At 51.7% G+C, this 12,654-nt stretch overlaps 4 protein-coding genes across 4 annotated transcripts in view; 2 read left to right on the top strand and 2 right to left on the bottom strand.

The window, feature by feature from the left end:
• Positions 1–422: 422 nt before the first annotated feature.
• On the top strand, positions 423–1,151 carry NFIA_100300 (GNAT family N-acetyltransferase; the record flags this gene model as incomplete). The annotated part of the gene is made up of 1 exon (XM_001262289.1): positions 423–1,151. One exon carries the CDS (start codon positions 423–425, stop codon positions 1,149–1,151), a length of 729 nt encoding a protein of 242 aa, XP_001262290.1.
• A 901-nt stretch (positions 1,152–2,052) lies between these two features.
• NFIA_100290 (oligopeptide transporter) lies at positions 2,053–3,964 on the top strand (the record flags this gene model as incomplete). The annotated part of the gene is made up of 7 exons (XM_001262288.1): positions 2,053–2,215; positions 2,274–2,454; positions 2,507–2,655; positions 2,709–2,817; positions 2,874–3,019; positions 3,078–3,276; positions 3,334–3,964. The coding sequence occupies 7 exons, from the start codon at positions 2,053–2,055 to the stop codon at positions 3,962–3,964; spliced, it is 1,578 nt and encodes a 525-aa protein (XP_001262289.1).
• Positions 3,965–4,441: 477 nt separating this feature from the next.
• NFIA_100280 (alpha/beta fold hydrolase) lies at positions 4,442–5,395 on the bottom strand (the record flags this gene model as incomplete). Its single annotated transcript, XM_001262287.1, has 1 exon — positions 4,442–5,395. The coding sequence occupies one exon, from the start codon at positions 5,393–5,395 to the stop codon at positions 4,442–4,444; it is 954 nt and encodes a 317-aa protein (XP_001262288.1).
• Positions 5,396–6,173: 778 nt separating this feature from the next.
• The window catches only part of NFIA_100270 (putative nonribosomal peptide synthase), a gene marked incomplete at both ends in the record, with an annotated part of 6,690 nt that continues 209 nt past the window's right edge, over positions 6,174–12,654 (bottom strand). The window contains one exon of the mRNA XM_001262286.1: positions 6,174–12,654. This exon is cut by the window's right edge and continues 209 nt beyond it. Within this exon, the coding sequence (XP_001262287.1) occupies positions 6,174–12,654 (6,481 nt within the window).

The raw sequence follows: 12,654 nt of genomic DNA, 5'->3' as shown, positions 1-12,654 counted from the left end.
CGTCACTGTAAGCTCAGCAAGCCCTTGCCGTCTAGCCGCCCCGATGCCGCGCGCCAGCTTTGAGAAGCGGGGAGAGGGCTGAAGTACTTCAGCTGCTATCCTTGCTATTAGTGCAGGAATAGTAGCGATAGTGGTAGCAGTAGCGACGTGGCTGGCAGTAGTTGAGTAGCGGCATTTGGGGACAGTTGTAGTGATAGCTGCAGTGATAGTAGTGATTATGGTAGAGGCTACAGCTTTCTATTTGTCAACCTTCTTTACTAAGTAGCAATTCAAATAGCAGTCGAGTTCACAGTTGAGATGACCCTTTCTTCCCCTGCTTGGATTCTTCTTAATCACACCCTATATTGTCAGTTTAATGTATCTTCTGAAGATTGCGCGACAAAATCGGGCCTTTACTGTGGGCTGAGAAGCAATCATCCGCCATGTCAACCACTGTACTCGTCCAACCGGTCGATAGTCCTGACGATTTCACCCAAATTTATCACTGCATGAGCGAAGCCTTTGGCCGCCAAATCAAAGACTCAATTTGGATAGCCATGAATCCGAACTGGAATTCCTCCGACGGCCAGAGAGAAGGCGCCTCCAAGCTCCTTGAGCGCTGGCAATCCTCGACCAAGAATAAAGACGGCCACCCTAATACAGTCATTTTGAAGGCGACTCTGCCAGATCCCCAAGACGGTTTCAAGCTCAAAATCGTCGGTGCGGCCATCTGGACTCAAGGTTCCTTTGTGGACGGGTATGGCGACCCGCCGACGGACAGCCCTGCGGACCTCGCGGCTTTGACTCCGACCGAGAGACGCTTCGCGAGCCAGATGTATCGCTCCGTGCGGAAACGGCGGGTTTCACTCGCTCGTGAAAAAGCAAAATCAGACCCACCAGCTATGTTTATACTCGATATATGTGCGGTCGACCCAGCCTTCCAGCGAAGAGGTGTTGCGGGAAAGCTAGTGGCATGGGGCCTCGAGGAGGCCAAGCGGAGGGGAGGGTTAGAGTGCACCACTGAGGCGTCACCTATGGGGCGAGTTGTGTACAGGAGGTTTGGATTTGAAGCGGAGGGTGCGGGTAAGGATCTTGTGTATGAGGTCGATGAAGAATTCAGGACTCGTGATAAGCCGGAGGTTTTGTTTATGCGTACTTGGGCTGACCAGTAAAATATTGATCCATAATCGACCTCTAGGAGGCATTCTGAGTTGAGAACACCGTATGAATCAGCGTACGGGCCACTGCAGATTGGAACGAGACTAGATCAAGCAGAAGACGACCGATCTAGCACAAGCTGTATATCGTTCAAGCAAGGCTTGTTTCTCATCTGACTTCACAACACAACGGGAGTGACCGAGTAGGCAGGCAGGGGAATTTGATCCAGCTGCAAATGATGTGGTTTCCTGCCACACTCCCGCACAACTCAGCAAATTATGCAGTGGTATCGCATGAGCACTAGCACTTCCGCCTGCCGCATCATGTAGATAGCTTAAGGAATCATCCATGAATCTATTGCAATACCCTTCCAAGCGCACAGAGCGAAGTCATCCGTCGGCAACGCTAAGCTTCCCAGCTCGCGGCAACGCTAAGCTAGACGGGACTGACGGAAGACTCCGTCCGCCACGGCGCTGGCAATGTTATCGCGTGATGCAAGGGCCTGATTAGTTGCATTCAGATCGATCTGATTGTCAGATAGAGTGGGTCGAATTCATGTTGGGGCGCACAAGTACTCATTCTTGGTAAAGTTGCCGACTTAGCTGTTAGGGGTCCCTGTCTTTTATGTACCACACGAAAACTTCCTTGCTAGGGGCGCTTACTTGCCTTCAAGAAGGAATTTATGGTCCTGTAGGGGGGGTAGAGAAAATCACCCGATGAGCGACGTGTTCACAATTGTCAAGGCTGGGCCCTTATGGAGTCCAAGAGGACTGCTTCTTTAATGTGTACATCCTCGCCTGTTTGTTCTCCTGTCTTTGCGACACTGCTGTATCTCCCATTGTGCTCTCGCGAACAAACTGATTGAGTTCTCTTTTGAAGACACACTGGCACCGGAAAACTGCCTTTCTCAAAATCATGTCCGAGAGAAAAGAGCCGGATTCCCCATCTGTGGAGTCCGTGGACTCAAGCGAGCAAGATCTCCCAGCGATCAGAGACCAGGTCCCGTGCAAAGTATGGCTTGTCCAAGGCCTGTATTTCTTGGAGAGAGCGGCATTCTACGGCCTCAGCCAGCCCCTCCGTGTGTCTCCCTGTGTATGATCTCCGCGTATGGCATCGGGCTAACAAAACTCACACAGAAAATTACCTCCAGCTTTCACCTGATGACGCTCTTCGCCCAGGAGCTCTTGGGCTAGGGCAGGCAAGAGCAGTGTTGATTGTATATGTCTGGTGCATATACAGCTACACCACACCTCTGGCAGGGGGACTGTTGGCCGACTGTTGGCTCGGCCGGCGCAAAACGATCCAGGTCGGATTTTTGTAGGTTCATCACCGACTTGGCTCAGTCTGTAGACAGAGACTAACGGTTCAGAATCTACGTGTTGGGACTCAGTATTGTCACTGCGACAGCTTTCACGCAGCGAATTTACGGCACCGGCGGCCTTCCCGGCTTCGTAGTTGGCATGTTTCTCATTGGTGCTGGCGCAGGAACTGTGAAACCTAATATAACGGTATTCTTGAGTAGGCATTGAGAGCCGAACGATTTGATCTCCACCTGTGCTCATTATCAACAGTTGACCAGTTCCCTGAAGTGGAACCCAAAGTCATCGTTTTGAAGAATGGGAAGTCGGCGATGGTTAGCCGTGAACTCACAATTCGGTTTATATGGAACGTCAATTACTGGTATGTCTTCTGTGAAGGTTATCGCACCAGGGACTGGCTGATAGATGATCATATAGGATGATCAATGTTGGAGGTTTGTGTGGCATTATAACAACTAATGTTGAGAGGCATGCCTATGCCGGCTTTGGGTTTGCCTTCCTTATTTGCCTTTGCTTGATTGCCGCATCTGCAGGAATCTTTCAAGCTGGATACACGAAGTTCGGTGAGTGATCCGTTGCCCTCTGGCAAGTATTGTACGCCGGCCGCTGACCAATTCCTAGAAACGGCACCACCGTCTGGAAACGCCATCGCAAACGTGTTCAGCGCATTGCGTCGCCGCCGGAACCCGGCCCATCGCAGACCAGACCAGACAGAAGTTGCAATACGATCGTCTGCGGAAGAAGACGGCTCTGCAACTCCAAGTGAAGATGAGGCCATAATAGCTGATGCAAAGTCCGCCCTCCGGGCTTGTTTAGTCTTGTAAGATATTCATGCTATAGAATCAGCACTTGAAGAACAACTACTTACGCCAACCAGCCTTCCTTTCCCAGCGCTGATGCTCTCCGTCAATCTCATGGACAGTACCCTCATAGCGCAAGCAGGGACCATGCAGACTCACGGCCTCCCGAACGACATCATGTACAATTTGAATCCGATCTCCGTCATGGTCTTCTTGCCCTTTTTTCAAAGCTGGATTTATCCCGCGCTGGCCAGAAACAAAATCAATTTCTCGCCCGAGCACCGCATCGGCGTGGGTCTCTTCTGTGCCACACTTGCAATTGCATACACCACAGGGATTCAACACCTCATATACACGACTGGCCCATGTTTCAGCCATCCACTGAAGTGCCTTGGCGGGAACATGCCCAACGATGTCTCCGTTGGACTTCAGACGCCGACTTATGTATTTCTCGGGTGGGCAGAGATCCTTGCGATTGTGGCAGGTACCGAACTTGCATATTCGCGGGCCCCAGCAAGTATGAAGTCAATCGTTCAGGCTCTGTTCTACTTTTTCAGTGCCTTGGGCTCACTGTTCGGTGTCGGTGTGTCGTTTGCCGCCTATGATCCCAACATGGTTATTGTATATGGATCCATCACTGGGTTGCTGCTCTTTGTCACTTTTGCATTTGAATTTGCTTATTTAGTCAGAGGCAAGGCCTCCGACTGAATCGAGAATCTGCGGTCCCAAGCACGTGTCCCGAATAATTCTGCCGTCATTATGTGATTATGATCGCGGTCTCAGTCCACATTAACGAGAAAGGGGGGAATGATTAGTAGAATAAGAGTCAAAACACTGTAGGAAATTTCAAATGCACTGAAACAAACAATAGGAACAGCCAGTTGATATTCTGTCCCGTAACTAATCACATGGTTTCTTTATGTGTCTTGTGAACTACTTATTGTAGCTGATCTAATGCACCCTTATTTCTGGGCTTCTGCCCACTATGTTCTGTTTCTGCGGCCTTGTGAAATCCGGAGTTGCAGGTGTGGCGTAGACTTCTGAATTGTGCAAGGCCTAGCTGTCACAAGATCCTATCAACTTTGCAGGCCTGTATCTATATAGCTTGTTCCACAATCATTCACGTACTTGTTATCCACGATGTTTGGGTGCTAAGTGTCAAGTCACTTATTCACTGCAACTCAACTAAGAAGATGCCGGTAGGTTATGTAGGACCCATTTCACTCCTTCAACAACGATTTCCGGCTGTGTCAACTGGACAAAGTGACCACTCTCGGTGGCGAAGACAAGCTCGCTCTTCGTAGACAGTTTCAAGAATTCCTTCATGAGACCCTCATTCTTCGCATCGACCGTCTTGATCAACTCTCTCACATAGCTCCTCTGCTCCTCAGTCCCGTTCCCTTTAGCAACGCCCGCCTTATACAATCCACTCCAATCCCTGCTTCGTGTGCCTCCGATGACATAAACCGGCTTATCTCCAAGCAGTGGCTGCTTCTTACTCAGCTCCTTCTTCCGCAGCGTCTCGAAACTGGGCATGTAGTTCTCAAAGTCCTCCTTGCGCTCAATCAGCTTGTACTTCTCGGTTGTTTCCGCCGCCCTGAACGCCTCCCACTCCTCCTGAGTCAACTTGTGCTCCGCCTCTACGCCCCAGGCAGAGTATGGTTCAACACCCGCGGCAACGGTCCACAGAATTGGATCGTTCACGTGCATCACCAGTGGCGCTGTCTCATGGTTGGCGTCCACAAGCACAAGACCAGCGATTCGGTCAGTTCCCTTTAGGGCGATGTACTCATGCATGAGCACGCCGGCCCATGAGTGCCCCACAAGGATTAGAGGGTTCGGGATGGGCGCGTTTTCAATCAGAAGGGAGAGCTCCAAAGCAACGTTCTCGGCCGAGGGAGCGAGCGGCGAGGATTCCGAGTTGTGATAGCCAGAACGGTCGTAAGTGTAGCTTCGCTGCGAGGGACCCAGCAGCCGCACCACGGCTTGCCAGTTGAGGGCATCGCTTGCCACACCCGAAATAAATAGCACGGTGGGGTCTTTGGAACTGCTGGGCTCTGGGCCGTGAGTGTAGAGAGCCAGAGAGTGAGTACCAATGTTAACGAGGCGCCCGTTCGAAGGGAGGGTTGAGGAGGCCATTGTGGGGTGATGGTTTTGCGACTTCTTAAGGTTTGTACGTTTTTAATGAGTCATCTGTGATATCTAAAGCTGTTCACCAGGCTGAACAAGTTGCAATATATAGCGGTATGAAGTCTCGGGGTTACGGAGGGGTAAGTGTTGGAGGGGGTAGAGTCTCTGAGAAGGAGGAGCGCAAGAGGATCGCTAGTTAGCGCTTCATCTGGGTATATCTTTAGCGTTGCCGCCTGGGTTGGCATTTGGCGCTTGATATAACGTGGTCGCACAATCATGGTTTTGTACTTAGTTGGCGTTGCCTGCTGTGGTGTCAGATTAACTAAATAATTATCATTAATTACAACGTCGCCTTATGTAACAGGTGCCTTGAATTGTCTAGGTAACTACCCTGTGACAAGTATACCTATATTATGACTGTTTAGAGTCGGATGATAATGTAGTACATCTTACTCTAGGAGTGATGTATAGCTGCCTGCCACTTCTCCATGTATAGATAGGCACGTCTTAGGGCTGTCTGGCCATTCATAATACATCACCTTCACCTATAATTACATTGCTAATCATACCTGATGTGCACATCCATCAGGAATAGAAAAATAAATAACCTTTGGGGGTTTTTAGTGACATAGATGTGCTTCACTTATCTCTTTATCCCTTTATATAGTGCCTAAGTTTACTACAGACATCTAGCTAGTTAGTCATATATGTATATGAATGATTACAGGTAGCAATTTGTAAATTCTTCTATCCATGACTGTATACAATCCCCGAACATGAATCTGTATCAGGCGCTTACAGCTTTCAGACCCGTCATAGGTATGTTTCGGGTCCTTGTTAGTACTTTTCCATTGATCAGCTTTCCACCAGTAGTTCCCAGAAAACCATTACCACGGAGGTACTCAATGTTCTGTCGCGCAGCTGCAAGCACCTCTCGCATTGCCCATTCGTAGCTCTCGAGATCAGTGACTTCAATCTCAGTGCCGAGAGCACCCAGAAACTGCTGCACCGGCCATAGTGGATGTTGTTCTTGCTCCCGCGCCATGTCCTGCCTGGCAAGCTCAATCCACTCGTCCCAGGAGACCGGGCGCAGCTGGAGCTGTAATTGATCCTCGACCGCAGCCCAGAAGGCACTGACCCATACTCCCCTTTTGATGTGCACGAAATGCTCGTGACACTTTCCTGCTGCGTGCCATAGAATGGACTCTGTGACGTGACGAACATCCGACACTGAGAGCCACGATGTCTCTGACTCGACTGGGCGGGCTCCAAGCCGGACCGCGCCTATGACCACCCTCCACAAGAAATCATCGACATTTGCTACACCTGTGTACACGTCCCCAATAATATGTCCCGGTTTGACGACCGAGAACGTCGTGCCTCGTTTGCGAAACTGTGTGGCGGCAGCACTCACCAATCTTTCCGACACATATTTTGTTTGATCGTATCCAGTGGCCATCCTTGCCTCTTCCTCGGTCCAGATTCGGCTATCCGTGATGAGACCACCTGAGACGTACACAAAGCTCATGAGGAAAGGAGACGCCATTGCGGCCTGTAGAAGCTGTACCGTAGAACCAACGTTCACGTCTTTCAACCCGTCGTAGTTCGTGGCCCAATGCACCCTGGCACCGTTGTGGATGATTGCATTGACAGCACCATGGGTACTCGGATGGCCACATAACGCGCTCCATTGTGGATCGTTGAGCCCCAGTCTTTCGGCCGAGAGGTCTCCATCCCATACTTCAATTGCGGAAGCAAACGATTCCTTCCACCACCCAGCGATCTTGGCCGTCTTGATGACCCTGTCCAGCCCCTTCCGTTCATCAAGAGCACGTACGAGTAACACGACCTTGTCGAATGCGCGCTTCGTCAGTGTGTAGTGAAGAATCTGGGTTCCCAGATACCCGGTTGATCCGGTGAGGAAGACCGTGGATCCAGTAGCGGTCCGGCCAAATTCTATCTTGCTCAGCAGCACGTCTATCTCACGCTCTAGCTCAGTCAGTGTCGGCTGTGTTGGCTCCTCAAGCGGCTGGCCGCGCAACAGGTTGTCGATTAGGGTGGCGAGTTCACGCAAGCTATTCTGCTGTTGGACCAATCGCGATACCGCAATGTTGATGCCGAATTGCAGGCGTATTGCCATGGCGAGTGACATGAACTTTATTGAATCGCCCCCAGCCTCCGAGAAGCTATGACCTGCAGCGATAAGATCAGGCTTGATATCAAGTAGCCTAGCCCAGATATTCCTCAAGACTTCTTCCGTATTGGTCAGTATAGCATCAGAAGTCGACGCGTCTGAATGTGAAGGCCATGGTGGGTTGTAGGTTCTGCCTAGCTCGCGAACCCTTTGTCTATCCGTCTTCCCTGTTGCTGTCACGGGCAGCTTTGCAAAGGGAATAGGGATGTATACGCTGGGAACCATGTACAAGGGAAGCGATTTCGACAGCTGCTTTCGAAGGTTGGCTATCATCGAGACAGTTACCTCGTTCAGCTGGATTCTTGCACTGTCGTCGTCGGACATGACCAAGAACACCGCCAGAGCCTGGTTCCGAGTGGCGTCCGGGGTGATCACGTCTACCACGATTTGTGGCACTGCCTTGGTCGGAAGTAGTTGACGAACGTGGTATTCTACCTCTCCCAACTCCGTTCGCTGGCCGTTGATCTTGACCTGATTGTCGTTTCGCCCAACGAATCCAAGAGAGCCGTCTGAGTTGTAGTAGACTAAATCACCTGTCCTGTAGAGTCGCCCACGGCGACCAGGCACTCGTCCAGGAATTCCATTCAATAGCCATTTCGGGTCCTCGATAAATGCACTGGCTGTCTTCTCTGGATTATTCAGATAGCCAGCACCCACAATCGGCCCCTCGAGCCACAACTCTCCTACTGTCCCGATGGCAGCCAACCTGTCAGGCGCACGAGGTTGAACCACCCAAACCAAGGCGCCAGTACCTTTGCCGATACCGGGGTCACGGACTCTGATCTCGGGCTCCCCCTTTCGCACTCTCTCAACTGTGCTCGTGACGGTGCATTCAGCGGGGCCATATGTATTGTAGATCTCGGCACCGGAAGCCTCCCATTGGGCAACATCACTGGCCTTGAGCGCCTCGCCAATGAACAAGACTTTCTTGAGGCCGTTCAAGGCTGTGGGATCGAGCAGGCGTCCGACGGTTGGTGTGAGATGGATAAAATTTGCCTGCAGCCGGTTGATGGAGCCGTTGATATCGGCAGTACGTTCGTCCTCCGAGGGGATGCAGAGACATGCACCCACGGTTAGTGTGTGCAGCACATTTGACCATGCAACATCGAAGGCGTACGAGGTATAATCGAAAACTCTCGATGACCTTTCGAACCCGAGCTCTGCTTGGTGGTGTCGGATGGCGCTGCAGAAATTGGCATGTGTGACGGTCGCTCCCTTCGGAGCGCCTGTGCTTCCGGAGGTGAAGACGATATAAAGGGCCGATGATGGGCTGATTGTCGGCATTTTCGGAATGTGAATCGGTTGAGTTAGCTGCCGCTCGATATTGTCCCAATCACCTCCCACTTCCATCATCGGGGCATCGGTGATATCGCCCGCAAGTTTTGCAGAAGACTTCGAGGTCAATATGACCTTGGCTGACAGTTGGCTCACAATACTCTCCAACCGGGAGCAAGGCAATGTTACGTCCAAAGCAACAGACGCAGCACCGGCTTTCATGACGGCAAATATTGCGACTGGCATCCAGACTGACTTCTCAAAACACAGTGGCACGATGGCACCAGGTCCAACTCCGAGCCCCAAGCTGATGAGGCGGCCCGCCAGCACTGTGGAAAACTGATCCAGTTGGACATATGTCAGCTGGCCATCCCATGAGCATACGGCGGGTGCTTCGGGGGTTTCGGCGACCCTCTGGGCAAAGACATTGTGGACACAGTCCTCAACGCTCTCCGGCACGGCTGCGTTCCATTTCCATACGTCACGAAGGTCATGCTCGCTGACTCTGCTGAGATCACCTATGTTTGTCGAGCCATCAACAGAAGCGATTTGACCTAATATATACTCCAGCTGGTGAAGCAGCCGTACCGCAGCTGCTTCTTGGACGACGGTCGAGTCGAAGCTCAGTTGCATATCCAACCTTGACTCCGATGTTTGGCAGGTAAGCATCATGGCATATGTGTTTTCCGAGCCAGAATCCGTTTCTTGGTCATTTAGACCGTCTTCAAGGACCAGGCACTCGACCGTGCTCTCTTCGACTGGTGGATGTACCAACAGAAGGGTCTGGAAGTCACACGCATATTTCGTGTCCTGGCTGATTTGACGAATGTGCTGCAGGCCGTACTGCTCGAACGGAATCATCTCCACCGCCTGTCCTTGTACCTGATGCAACAGTTGGTGGACGGTTCCGCGGACTAGGATTCGGACTGGGACAGTGGCGATGGTAGGACCTGCCACTTGCTCGATATCTGGTACGGGAGCTTGACGGCCCGACACAACAGCTCCGAATGTTACGTCTGGAGAATCCACATACCAGGAGATGAGCGTCGCCCAAGCCGTACGAAGCGCGGAGGAGGGCGTGACACCGCAAACAGGCCAGCGAATGCCATTGATTGAATGCTTGATGGCCATATCTGGCTTCGGCTCGTACGTCTTGGCAGGGAGGGCAGGATACGGCGAAGCTTCTATCTCCGCAAATTGTCGCTTCCAGAAAGCCATCCCGTCTTCGCCTTGTTGTTTGATAGCATACTTCACAAACCTTTGCAGCGGAAGTGAGGATAGTTCTGCGTCCCCATCTCTATACGCCTTTTCTACCTCTTTTTGCAGTAGTCGTATGGACCAGCCGTCGTAGGTCGCATGATGAAGAGTCAACGCCAAATATCTCTTGCCTGCCGTTTCGTCATGTACGATTGCGAAACGTGATAAGGGGGTGCCTAGGCCCATTGCGGCAGTTTCGATAACACCCTCCTGCAGATCTTTGCCCGCGTTCTTTCTGCTTTGATGATATTCATTCAAAGAGGAGAAGGTTTGCCATTGCAATGCCTCTTCAACGACAACCTGTACCAGGCCCTGGCCCGGCAGGTCGACAATGCGGGTTCGAAGTACAGAAGCTCTTCCAGAGACGTTTTGCCATGCCTCCTGAAGCCTTACTATGTCAACTTCTGGCTTCAGCTCAGCAATCTGGTGGCGCACGTATTTGCCCGGACTCTTCGTGGTCATGGCCAAAAGGCCCTCCTGAAGCGGTGTACAGGGAAATATATCCCCAATCCGTGACGGTTGCACCTGCCAAGCGCCGACGGAGCAGAGCTCTGCTACTTGGCGGCAAGCGTCATCCCTGTCTATCTCGGACTTCAATAAAGAAAACGGTCGCACAGCTTCGGCGGCTGGTGCTTCACTTCCTGACATGAGCTTGGCCATCTCGCTTAGCTGTGGCTGACTGTAGATATCCGGGACCGTCAACCACATTCCTCTTCGTCCGAGATCAGTTGCTAGGCGTATGGCGGCGATCGAATCACCGCCAAGGCGCAAGAAATTGTCTTGTGTCCCAATGTCGCTCGCTGGAAGATTAAGCACTGACGCCCAAAGATCCCTGAGCTGTTTCTCAGCTTTGGTATTGGGCTCAATGTGCTGAGCAGGAGTGGCGTCATACAAAGATGCAAGTGCTTTGCGGTCCAATTTAGCACCCTTCTCTCGGAGTGCTCTTCGGTCTGTCTTTCCCGTTAACCCCCTTGGCAGGTCGGTCATTGGGATATATACACTTGGCATCATGTGAGGTGGCACCTGGCCGGGCAATTCTCTTTCCAGTATTTTGATAATTGGGGCAGCTTTGTCCCTCAATTGTTCAGGGCTTGTCTTGGGCATGAGTAGAAAGGCTACCAACATCGGGCGCTGGGTAACTTTTGGCGTGACGATTTCGGCGACAACATCTGCCACGGCCGGTATCCAATGAAGTACTCGACAGATATGATGTTCGACGTCCCCTAGCTCCGTACGCTGGCCATGAATCTTGACCTGGGTGTCCTTCCTCCCAAGGTAGATCAGTTCACCATCAGGAGTGTAGCGTACCAGGTCCCCTGTTCGATAAAGACGTCCGCGACGGCCCTCCATTCCTGCACCGCCACGGAGTAACCAACTTGGATTCTCAATGAAGGCAGCTGCTGTCTTCTCGGCGTCGTTTAGATATCCCGCTCCAACCAGTGGTCCTTCCAGGAGCAACTCTCCGGTCAGCCCGACGGGCGTAAGGGCATCCTTGTTTGGGTCGGCAATCCAGGTCGTTGATCCAAGCGCCCATCCAATGGTGGCCTTGGTAGTCCCATCGTGATCGACAACACCCGTTGTAGTTACTGTACACTCGGCCGGTCCGTATGTGATGATCGTGGTTTGAATGTTTCTAAGTTGCGGCAACTTGTGCAAGTCTACGACCTCGCCGCCAAGGGTAACAGTGTCAAGTGTTGGCACTTTGTCCAAGTCCAGAATCGCGGCGACCGATGGTGTAAGGTGTACAAAGGTCACCTCATTCTTGATCATGTATCCAATGAAGTCGTGCTTTCTGTCGTGTTCTGAGGGTATGCATAGGCAAGCTCCGGCCGCGAGTGTGTGGATGAAATCGGACCATGATACATCAAAGGCGTACGAGCAGAAACCTGCGACTCTTGCTGTCGGTTTGAAGTTCAGGTACCTGTTCTGGTGCTTGCTTGCTGATGTGAAGTTTGAATGTGTTATTGCCGCACCTTTCGGGTTACCTGTGGTCCCGGAAGTAAACACAACGTAGAGCAGGTCGCTCGGCTTGACGACGGGCAATGTTGTCCCAAAGCCTCCATTTTGTCTCTGCTCCGGCAAGTCTGACACAGTGTCCTTCTGTACCACGAAAACGTTCCGTTTGGTAATAAGAGAAACCAGAGGAGCTGTTGAAGGTGCACATAGAATAAGGCCAGGCCCTACAATGTCGATGATCGTCTTGATGCGTTCCTTGGTCTGCGATGGATCGATCACCACAGACGCCGCGCCAGCCTTCATGACAGCAAATTGAGAGACTGTCACCCACATGGACTTTTCGAAAATCAACGGGAGTACATCTCCAGGACGCACACCCGTTTGGATGAGGTGATGCGCCAATTGGGTGGACAGCGTGTCCCACTGGCTGTAGGTCAACTCACCATCCCAGGCACTTATGGCGGTCTTGTGTGGATATTGAGAAACGCTCTGGGAAAATAGATCATGAACGCATCCCTTTACCTCCTCGGGCACCTTCACGTTCCATGTCCAGACTCGGCGTAGGTCTTCCGCAGTCATCGCGTCT

This window comes from Aspergillus fischeri, genomic scaffold, assembly GCF_000149645.3.
Source record: "Aspergillus fischeri NRRL 181 1099437636262 genomic scaffold, whole genome shotgun sequence".
NCBI lineage: Eukaryota > Fungi > Ascomycota > Eurotiomycetes > Eurotiales > Aspergillaceae > Aspergillus > Aspergillus fischeri.
The sequence above is the reverse complement of the archived record's forward strand: the minus strand, read 5'-3'. Positions and strand labels throughout refer to the sequence as shown.